This window comes from Melampsora larici-populina (assembly GCF_000204055.1).
Source record: "Melampsora larici-populina 98AG31 unplaced genomic scaffold MELLAscaffold_31, whole genome shotgun sequence".
Lineage (NCBI taxonomy): Eukaryota > Fungi > Basidiomycota > Pucciniomycetes > Pucciniales > Melampsoraceae > Melampsora > Melampsora laricis-populina.
In genome coordinates, this window is record NW_006768795.1 from 286,574 (window position 1) to 297,834 (window position 11,261).

At 38.5% G+C, this 11,261-nt stretch overlaps 1 protein-coding gene across 1 annotated transcript; it reads left to right on the forward strand.

Annotated features, from left to right (window-relative positions):
- Positions 1 to 4,936: 4,936 nt before the first annotated feature.
- Positions 4,937 to 7,808, forward strand: MELLADRAFT_78396 (uncharacterized protein; the record flags this gene model as incomplete). The annotated part of the gene is made up of 5 exons (XM_007412466.1): positions 4,937 to 6,604; positions 6,784 to 6,895; positions 6,917 to 6,938; positions 7,030 to 7,127; positions 7,362 to 7,808. 5 exons carry the CDS (start codon positions 4,937 to 4,939, stop codon positions 7,523 to 7,525), a joined length of 2,064 nt encoding a protein of 687 aa, XP_007412528.1.
- Between the last annotated feature and the right edge of the window lie 3,453 nt (positions 7,809 to 11,261).

Below are 11,261 nucleotides of genomic sequence, written 5' to 3' on the forward strand. Positions count from 1 at the left end.
ACTCAACAAGGCTCAATACTCCCCTCTCCCCCGATGCAGCTGCTACCTGTCCGAATGAACCGCACCCCGCTACTCCACCAAATGTTATCCTTGTGTCTAACAATATCAACCCATCAAAGGTTTTTACCATCAAGAACGGCCATTGACTCGGTGCTGTCGGTATTTGCCTATAGGCCTTCGCCCAATCGAAGACGCCTAGTATTAATCTCCCTTCTGTCGTCGTAAAAAGGTAAGCTACTTTCTTGAAATCATCCCAAGTTGTGATGAAATCATCCTTGTCTACAGTCGCATTCACTGATTGTATCTTGGAATCGTTCCTTGGGTATGAAAGATTGTTTATTGTTCTCACACTGCAAATATAATGTATTTTTCCGAGGTGAGAAATGATTACATTTATTTCACAAAATGATTAAAAATGCATTAATTCTGCATTAATTCTGCATTGTTCTGCATTAATTCTGCATTGTTCTGCATTAATTCTGCATTATTAATCATTTTGTGCATTAATGTCAATCATTTTTCGCCTTGGAAAAATACATTATCTTCACAGTGTCAGTGATCCGTCTCCGTTTATCACTGCCCCCATCGGATTTGTCCGGAAAAACCCAACTTTCTCGTATACTTCGTCTTTGGAAAAAGGTCGGAACATTTGCTTCGCGGATATCTCCTTCTCAAAATTTTCCTCAATCTCATCTTTTGCTGCGATCGACGACGAGTGATTATCAGGACAAAAATATTGCATCCCTTGGATCGACACTTCTGGAATCCCTTGATGGAATCCCAATCTAAATCCTTCTAGGATCTTCTCATTTTCCTGTAACTTCCCTATCTTTTTGAGTTCTTCCTCCCAAATTTTTAAGTTCATCTCGCATTTCACTGATGTTGGCCACCTCCTGTTAGTCACTTTCAGTCCATTCCAAACACGGGCTCCTCCGAACTCTACTTCTTGATCTATCTCGCGTGTTTTCTCATGGAGCTCTACGCTCATTCTGCAATCAAACCATCATTCATGGTCAGATCACATCTCTCAACTCACAAAGGCGATCTCTCAGTCTTCTGATCAATTCTGACATGGCGAGTATTACTCGATTCTTTTATTTCATTCTCATACATAGTGTTCGTCTTACAAACTCACTGATATCGACCTTTTCCCGGTCTACCTCCTTTATTCAAATTTCCGCCTCTATCTCGGCTGCGACTACGGCTTCAAGGACGTTTCTCTCTCTCTTGACGATAATCATAGCTCTTCCCATAGCTCTTCCCGTAACGCTCTTGTCCTCGGTAGTCTCGTTGATTCGTATAATCGTATTTATACTGTTCTCTTTCAAACGGTTTTTGGTTCTTCCAAATTGCAGCAGGAATCCACTTCCTCTTCGGTTTCCTAAATGGATCACTTCCACTGAACTCTGGATTGATCGTTGTTGTTGATGTTGAGGCGAAAGGTGTTGATTGTTTCTTGGGCAAACCCGTTTCTGGGTTCATGTTTTCTCTCGGACCTCCTACCGCGTATGGATTCGTCTGGTAAGCTCGTTCCCCAAAATTCTCACAAATTTGTTTCACTTCGTCTAAGATCGGGGTTTGAAGTTCGCTGATGTTGCAAATCTCATTATTCACCGTAGTCCTCATTACACCTTGTCGTATCTTCCTACAGTACCGAAGTGCAACCATCCATCCTATGCTCTCTCTTAATTCGCTCACAATTGACTTATGTGCTTCAAAACGTTTTGCTTGCGTCTCCCATCCTGCATCTGCAACATATCTTATGAATAAGGACATACAATCCAACCATTGCTCGTACTGGATAGTCAGTTCATCGATTGGGGGATCAGTCGTGTAAAGTCGTTGATTTCCTTTTAATATCTTCGCTTTGGAGGGCGCTTCTTTCCCACTTCTTGCTGACTGATCTGCTAATAGCCAGTGTTTGTTAAAAACAGTTAAAGGAATGAAAGCTTTGAATGTTCTTAAATAATAATCCAGAACTGGTCCTAAGGCTGTCAACACTTTCCCCATTTTATCCGACGTATTCTTCAAGATCAATCTACCGTTTTCGATAACATCTCCATTAGCCAACTCCATCCTTCCTTTTCCTGAGTCCATCATCTTTTTCGCCTTTTCCGCTTCAGACAGTTCTACCTCTTTTGTCGCCTGTTCTAGTCCCGCTTGAATTGCCATTCTCGGTATGTTTTGGGTCTCTCTAACCCTTCTACTCAATTCTGAATCGACGTCTGATAGATTCTCTTGTATCAAAAGATGAGGACTTCTTTCTTTCGGTTGATTCATCTCGTAGCACCCCTCTTGATTTTGTTGATGGGACGATCTAGGTACATTGCGTCGTTGGTCGTCTAAACGATTCTCATGTATCTCGTCTCGTGGAGTCTCTTCTCGGCCTGTCCTTCTAAGTCTCGCCTGGCGGGATGACTCTTGTAGAGGTGTAGGTTGACGGCTAGAGGCGACTTTAGTCAACTCCATCTCTTTCGCTAACAGAGCTGCACCTTGATTAAACTTTCCTGTCGAGTATAGGAAATTTATCTCGGCTTGAAGTGCCATCAATTCATCGCCTTCGTCTATTTTAGAACGAATCAATCAACCAAAAAACTTGTAAGTGTCTCTTCTTCTCAACTTCAGGTACTTAAACTCTTTTTGTTTGCTCATCCTGGATTTCACAATCTACAGCCACATCTCTTTCCGAGAAAACCGTCCAAGATCTTCAAAATCTACAGCAACATCTCTTCTCGAGAAACTGTTCACAGCCACATCTCTTTCCGAGAAACTGTCTAACATCCACAGCAACATCTCTTCCCGAGAAACTGTCTACAGCCACATCTCTTTTCGAGAAACTGTCCTACAGCAACATCTCTTCTGAGAAACTGTAATTTCCTGCCTCAAAGGCCGCCCTATGGGCCACAGCTCCATCTCTATATTGCTATAGAGAAACTGCCCTCTTCTAGGAGTGTCGTATGAATATTGAACGTTTGAATTGATGTAACTGATTCTCACCTATTGGATCTGGTCCATTCATAATTGATTCCTCTTCATCTTTGGATGCATAAGGTGAGTTTTGCTTCTTCTTCCCTTTTGAGATCGGAGGACACCATGACTCATCATCATCTTCGTCTTCAACCTCCCCCATAGTTCCGTCATCTTTAATGAGCTTGATAATCAGTGCTCCGTCTATGTCTTCACCTCTTCTTTCTTGATAATCTTCTTTTCTTCCTTCTATCTCTTGTTCTTGATTTCTTCCTTCTGAGTTTTGTTTCTCTAGTAAACTTGACAAACCTCCACTTCCACTAGTTGTATTACCACTACTTCTATTCTTTTCTATCTCGTTTCCTTCTGTCAATTCTCTTCCCTCTATATTTCCGGCTTCTTGACCTTCTTGTTGTTCTAGCCTTGCCGATGCCGCTCTTGTAACACATTGTATACTCTCTTCAGCTCTACCAATTCTTGATAATAATGAGTTATCCATTTCCTGATTGAAACAAACAAAAAATCTTTTAAACGTTGGTTTATTTTAAACTTAGAGATTTGAGCTGAAAATGCTGAGTATCTGAGAGTCGGTTTTAGAGGTAAGTTTGAAGATCTCGATTCCGAGGTGTGGGAACTCTTCCACCTTCTTACCTCCGGGGCCGGCCCGACTCATCAGTCAAATCACTAAGTCCCCATGGGCTTAGTAACCAACTCGTGCCTCGCTGGTTCCCTCAATTCCAGGCACAAAGCCGGGCACGTGCCCGGATTCTACTTTGTATCCCGCAATTGCACCACATTGATTGCTGGCAAATGCTCATTTCCATTTTGGATGAGCATTCTTTGAGCCCAGTTTCTCAGATGAATACTCAGAATCAGTTCATGAGTCACTGCATACTCAGAACAGCTCAGAACCTGGTCCAAAATCCTGGATCAGCAGGCTCCAAGGCATGCCACTGAGGATCAGCTGAGGCGCCAAGACAAAGTGAGCAGATGGGCCAGCCCTCCCTCAGGCTTCTTTACTAAGGATTGAAGCCTGAGGAAGGCCTAGTTCATCTTCTCAGTTCCTATTGATTTTGTAAGGTGATAAGCAGGTAGAAAACAGGAAGACCAGGGAAAGAATATGGAAGTAAAATTGAACAAATGTTAAAAAAAAACACGAAAATTTCAATGCTCACCCCAATGTGAGCATCTATTTTTGCCCCTGTGTATGGCGGGCATGCCGGCAGATTCTCTGGTCAACCAAGTATGTAGCTAGGGGAGATCACAAACTCCCCAAGAAATTGACACAAGCAGCTGAGTCATTTCTGATGGTAAACATATTTTCTCAACTTGGAATGAGAAAATTATAGCAAAACTTCAAGAACATATATGGAGAGGATTCCTCCAAAGTATGATTTGTTTGTTTGGGAAAGGATTCTAAGGCAATCATAGCTTATAAATGACTACATATGTAGCCACCCTGGGTAGAAAGATTAACATTCTTGGTGAAAGATTATTCACATGGAGAGGGGCCTCAAATTCAACTTTTGATGATCCAGATCCTGCATATGGAAGTTTGTATTCTTGAAGGTGTAAGATATGTCAAGTGTACATACATGGTCTGTAGATGATGAGTTGATTTGTGTTTTTTGTCTTAAGCTCTAAATTATTATCCATTCTAGGAGTCATCCTCATCAATCACCATGAATGGCATCCTCAGCTTCAAAGTACTCAAAAGATATTTGAAACTTCTTCTCCTTGCTCCAGACTGCCTTGTTGTCTCAATACCTCATCAGACTTAAAAAACAAGCAAAAGAAGATGGTCTTGAATAGACTTCCTTCATCTCTTTTACTCTCACCCGAGTTACCTACTCAACCTGGCCAGGTTCCGACTGGTACTCTCTTGGTAGCCGAGGTACGCAGGACAGCTCGAGCTAGAATGATGGGACAAGCAGCCTTGAAGCGTGATTTCCCAACGGTAAGCGATCTGATGGCCAAGACTACTACTACTACTGCTACGAACCAACAAACTAGCCCTACCGCAAGTTCTAGTAAAGGAGTCGGTCACGGTGGACAAAAACAACATCGAACCAATTTAACATTATCATCAGCATCGTTTACTACACCACCAAGTCATCTGAATAGGTTACCTTCTAATAAAATCAAATTACCAACTCAATCTTCAACTAATCCTAATAATATCTTTCCTACTTCATCATCTTCACCTGTTCGACCGACTCATAACCATCAACATAACTCACCACATCGTCGACGTTCAAGTCTCACACCTCCAAGTGAATCTCATTCACTTCATAATCACTCTATCAACCCCGTCAATCTTATTACTCCTCAGAACGAAGAACTTCAACCCTTGGCCCCTTCTTCACCGAAAGCTCGAAGCTTGCTCTCTCGTCAAATCACAGATCATATCAACTATCAATCACATTCACCTATCAAACCTAACTTCAATCATCAATCTCACATTGAATCCACACCTCATCATCAATTATCATCACCTTTTCAAGCAGTGATCTCGCCCCGTTCTAAACTTCCACAATCCGATCAACTAGCATTTCACGTCACTCAAACTATGAACTCACCTACCAAAACCAAACATCCAAATACTGAGATGAAGACAGAACTTTCTCCTGCAAGACGTATGGTACAAGAAGACGAGTTTTCAGATTCATCATCGGATCTTGAAGTTCAACCTCCTAACCCTTTCCAGACAACACCACGTCAATCAACTTCAGCCAAGTTTGAACAACTGCTTTATGCTCGAGATTCACCTGGTTCAACTCGTGGAAGTCCTAAGTCTAAAACCCCGATAGTTTCCAAAACAAAAGTATCAGACACAGTTGAAGATGTAGATCCAGATCAACTTCCTTCAACTTACATTAACTTATTAACATTACATACTGCTCTTGAACGCGCATTGTTGTTACATCTTGCAACAGAAGGAAGTCATGCAACACTGACTACTGTTCATAAACCCTCAACCAAACTGACCTCGGATAATCGAATGCGTACACCTGAACCAGAAGCAGAAAAGGAGATTCAAACCTTTAGATTATTAAATTTGATATCTTGGTCAACTTTAAGACCTATGGTAGAAAGAGGGTCAGGAAAAAGTTTTACCGAAAAAGAATTATCTCAATTACTTTGGATTTGGCAAAAAGAAGAAACAACCAAAAAAGAAGCAACAGCAGAGGAAGAAGAGGAAGAAATTCAAGTAGGAATGGGATTTATTATTTCTAGATTAGAATCAAATCGATCATTTGGATTGGGAATAGAATTACAAGTCAAAGAAAATTTACAATTACCCACCTTAAGTTTAGTATCACCAAACCGATCGAAATCCAAATCCAAATCTTCAAACCCAAAATCACCAAAAAAAACTTTAAACTTATCGACACAAATTCAAACTTCACCAAACCATAAGCTAAAAAATAATATGAAATTAATTTCATTATGGACAAGTCAAGTAGAAGAAAGAAAAAAAGAAGTTTCAAAAAGGTTAAAAAAGTTATGGAGATCTAAGAAATCGAATTCAAAACCAATTGATCAAGATCAACAGCAATGGTTGATTCCTCCAATTCCTTGTGCTTCTTTACCTTCATTTATTGATCCTATAATCAAGTCTAAAAAACGGGTTTGTGTAAGTGTTGATCATATGGATGAGGAAAGGGAATCCAAAAAAGTTAAAACTCCTGCGGTCATTGTTTCTACTGAAACTCGTCAGTTGAATCTTATAGAACGAGTTAAGTTTCTCATCTTTATGGTCGCGTTCAGAAAGTTTATGAAAATTGATTGATATTGGTGTTTTTGAATCGACAGATCAAAGCTAAAGAAGCAGCTGCAAAGAATAAAGCAGCTTCATCAAAGAACCTTGATGGAGGAATTGGATCAAAAACTCCAACCAATAGAACTGACGAATTAAGGAAAAAAAGTATGTTATCTCGTTTACCAGAGTTAATTGAAAGTATCTTTATGTAAGTTGAAATTCAAAGAAGAAAGCAATTTCATCAAGCTCTTCTCTTGCTTATAACCCAAACATTGACATTTTCTTTCGTGTTTGTAAAGGGTATTTTCTTCATCTGATCCATCAAAAAGTTTGATCATGTCACTTGAAGAATTATCAAAAGTAATCACCAAAAGTTCAAGAATTTCACTTTCAGAGGGTAAGTCTTCAATCATCCCACAGAATTCTCAATCACCAAGAGCGTATTTGCTCAAGTAGAATCCTGAGCAGAAATCAAATTCTATATAAATATAAAAAGTTATGCTTTATGTGTTACATTTTACATTTCCTAAGATATGCATTCTGATCAATATCTACTTGATCAAACCCACCCTAAATCTCCTCTTTTCTTTATGCTGATCTAATTTTTTTGGGTGTGGTTTTTTTTGTTTAGGAGAAGCAATTGAATCAATTAAACTTTTACAGTCGATTTGTCCTGATTTAATTGAATTTAAACAAATAGGAAATCAAGAATGGATTCAAGTTTTAAAAGAATTTAAAAACCAATTAGACAGATCAAAAAAATTAGTTAAGGATGAATTAATCAAGATGAATTAAGTTTTTTTTAATTCTGTCTTTAATTGGTTGAACCAAAAAATAATTGGACATTAACAATGAATTGGTTGAAGGAAACGAAAAGAGGTTTTTGAGGACACTTATTGAGTGTAATTTCTATATATTTTGGATATCATTAATTGGCTATAGAAAAAGATAACAGATGAGGTATATTGGAATGTGGATTAGTTTAAAATTTTTGAAGGTCTTGTGTATCTTGTATATATCACTCTGTATCATCATCTTATCTGGTCAAGAGAACTCAGCTTATGTTGGACATCTCATTTGAACACAACCTTTTGGAAAATTTGAAGTGTGAATCCACATAGTAGTTCAGTCATCAAACCTGGGTCAAGTCTATGTATTAGAATTATGGAATTATCTAAAATGAGGTGTGAACTTCAAGTCAAGATTTAGGGTGTTCAAACCTGTGCAAGAACTGTGCAAGAACTGTGCAAGATCCATGCAAGCTCCGTGCAAGATTTTTTGCACTAATCTTGCACATTAATTTTTTTGACAACCCAAGTTATTGTGTTCCAAACTGTGCAAAAACTGTGCAAGACCAACTCTTGCAACTATTGTGCAAGATCCGTGCAAGTTCTATTCACATCTTGCACAGAACTTGCACCAAACTTGCACAAATTAATTTCAAAGTTTGAATACCATAATTAATGTCATTTGTTCATGTGATATTATGTATAAAGTTAGGGTTTGGGCTTACCTAAGTCCCTTGTACAGAGGCTTGACATAGCAAGCAATACCTGAGGCACAAGGGACTTATGCAAAAGGAGGGGATTTTGGCACAGAGGGTGATGAGATTTAGGAAAGGAAATCCCATCCAATTCCCAATTCCCATTTTTTGAAAACGTGGTCAAGGAGAAGCACCCTCTTCTTCTCAAGATATTCATCTCTTCAGAATTCTCAAAAGGAAAGCTGGGCAAAAGTTTCCCATAAGAGGGAAACATAGTCCGCATGAGATTTGAGAGCTGACTGCAGCCTGTATTGTCAACCTGAATTTCAAATCAACCACAGTTGTCAGCCTGAGACTTAAAGCAGGTGGCTTTCAGGCACTCAAAGCTCCCTTATTGGCATTGTTACAGTGAGTTTACTGAGGTAAATTCAAGCATTTCTATAACAGGAGCTGATGACTGCATGTTGTCTTAGGTGCGGAATGGATACCACTGCCTGATACTTGCTGAATGGTCTGTTCTGATCAGAGTCTTCTGAGGTAGGTACAAGAGTACTCCTGTCTCAGGTTTACAATTCAAAGTAACAGTATATTTTCTACATATTGACAAAGAGATGTTTTTAAAAAAGGTCCTTTAAACCATCTTGGAAAATAAAAGGAAGTTAATCTAAAACTAAGATCACTGAGTCTTATTTCAATAACAAGCTGCTTGAGAATTAGATAAACAATAATAGTACTAAATGTTAAAATTCAGATAAGAAAGATGACATTGAAGAACAGATATCATCTAAATTACAAGTGATTGCTGCTTTTAGTGTGTGTCATAGAGTTTACTTTAAGGTAACTTTGTTGGTTTGTAAAAGGATGTCTTTCTTCTCTAGATGGGAGACATCCACAGCCCCCAACTACTGGTCACTGGCAGGCCAATATGTCCCATGTCTTCAAAATGTTTTCAAGATAATTTTAATCTGTTTTGAAAATAACATATGTCTGCTATCAAGATGTTATGGGTCAGTTACCAACAAAGTATTTCATACCACCAAAGGTGAGATGATGTCATACAGCATCATAAATCTGTACAAAACCAATCTTGTATTTCCCCACCAAGCATATATAGTTCATTAACCTTCATGATATAAATTGCCTGAGTTATTGATGTTTGAAAAAAATCACAGATAAAAAATACTATTTCTGTACTATAGCCAAGACTAAGGCCCTGTTTGGTATAACTTTCAAAAACCGGGCAAAATGCATTGTTTTTTGAAAATAATGCATTTTACACTTTTTTGAAAATTCTTGTTTGTTGTGGCTTTTGCCCCTTTTTTCAAAAACCATTTCACTAACAATAAACCATTTTTTTTGATCAATAATCTGGTATCTTGAAAGCTACTTTTGAGCAGCTTTCAAGTCCAATAATACATTACAAATCGACAATCGACTTGGAATTTTGCTAAGTGCGCATCTTTCTCTGCCTTCAATGAACTCACACATCACCCTCTTTCAAGATTGTCTTTTCTGATGCCATATTTTTACGTCTTCTTTTGTCTCTAGGATTCAAATCTCAACCCTTGAACTTGTCATTGACCAAGCTTGTGTTGGATCATGCCTTTCAACATCGTGATGTCTAAAGACACCAAGCCTCAAGCGCACTTTGGAGAGGGTCGTAGCAAGTGCATCTTACAAGGTATCTTGGAACAAACCGCCACTGGACTTTGAGTCAAGAACACATTCAAAAAAGAGGCCTGGAAAACAGTTACCAATGATTTCAACAAGCAATATCATGAAAAGTACCCAACACTAGCATTAAAAAATCATTATCAATCGGTGAGTTTCCCATACCTTGATTGTTCCTCTGATCAATCCAGCTGATTGTTATGTTTTTTTAGCAATGTCTTTCATAAAAGGGAAAATAAAAATTGATGTAAGTTGCATATTAAAAATCATATCTTCTATCTGTGCTGATGAAGTTTGTATAATAGGCCAATGCCAAGTATAAACCCTTTAGATCTAAAGGGTTTCCTAATTTCAAGATCATGAGCCAGCTTGAGGATGGCCAAAATGCGGATGATACAATGGTTTGAGGCAGTTGAGTCGCTAAGAAGATACCAAAAAAAACAAGCTCACTGCAGAAGAAATGGCATTATATGAGGAAGTCAACAAGGTAGATCACAGTAACAACAGTGATCTACCTCCATTGAATCTATCGGAAGGGACTGGAGGTAAGTACCTCTACAATCATTCTGTATTTTCTTTTTATAATCACTCTGATCTCTTTTTTTATTTGTTTCCATAGCTCACCTCGCAGAGCCTTTGATTGATACAACAACCACTCCAGAAGCTTTGATTTCATCCCTTGCTCCTCCAACCTTGCCATCTCCACCACCTAAGCCAACCAATGCCAAACGATTGTCTGCTTGTTCACCAAAGCCTCACCAACATTGAAAGAAGGTTGACCACCCTAGCAGCACTGATGCATTATTGATCCTTGCTACAGTCAGCAAGGAAAAGCTGGCTGCTAAGGAATCTGATTGTAAGGAAGCAATTAGGACTCAGGAAGAACGTCAAGCTAAAATTGATAAGATGAATTGTGACCAAGACATTCAATTAGAGAAATTGTGAAACAAAAGAAAGGCCAAATCAGAGGCCAACACACTAGAGCGCCTTTGTTTTAATCAAAGTTGCCTTTGGGCAAAGGTGGAGAGGTATCCAGATCAGGTCAAGGCAATGGAGACCTTTTGATCAGAAGTAAAAGTCAATATGTCAGATCAAGATGAAAAAATGAAAGCAGCTATTATTTTGAATGTTGAGGAAAAAGCCTTCTTCTTCAATCAACTACCTGAGGATATGAGATGGGATTGGCTCAAGAAAGAAATCATCAGCAAATAACTTTATCAATTTGTATCTAGATCATTTTGTGCCCTAGTATAATAAACATAAAGTATATTTCATCTTGACCAAAATGAAAAAGGCACTTTGTGAATCATTGAGATATAAATTTGTATTTAAAATATTATGGAGTCTATTTTAATACAAATCAAACTATGTTTCATC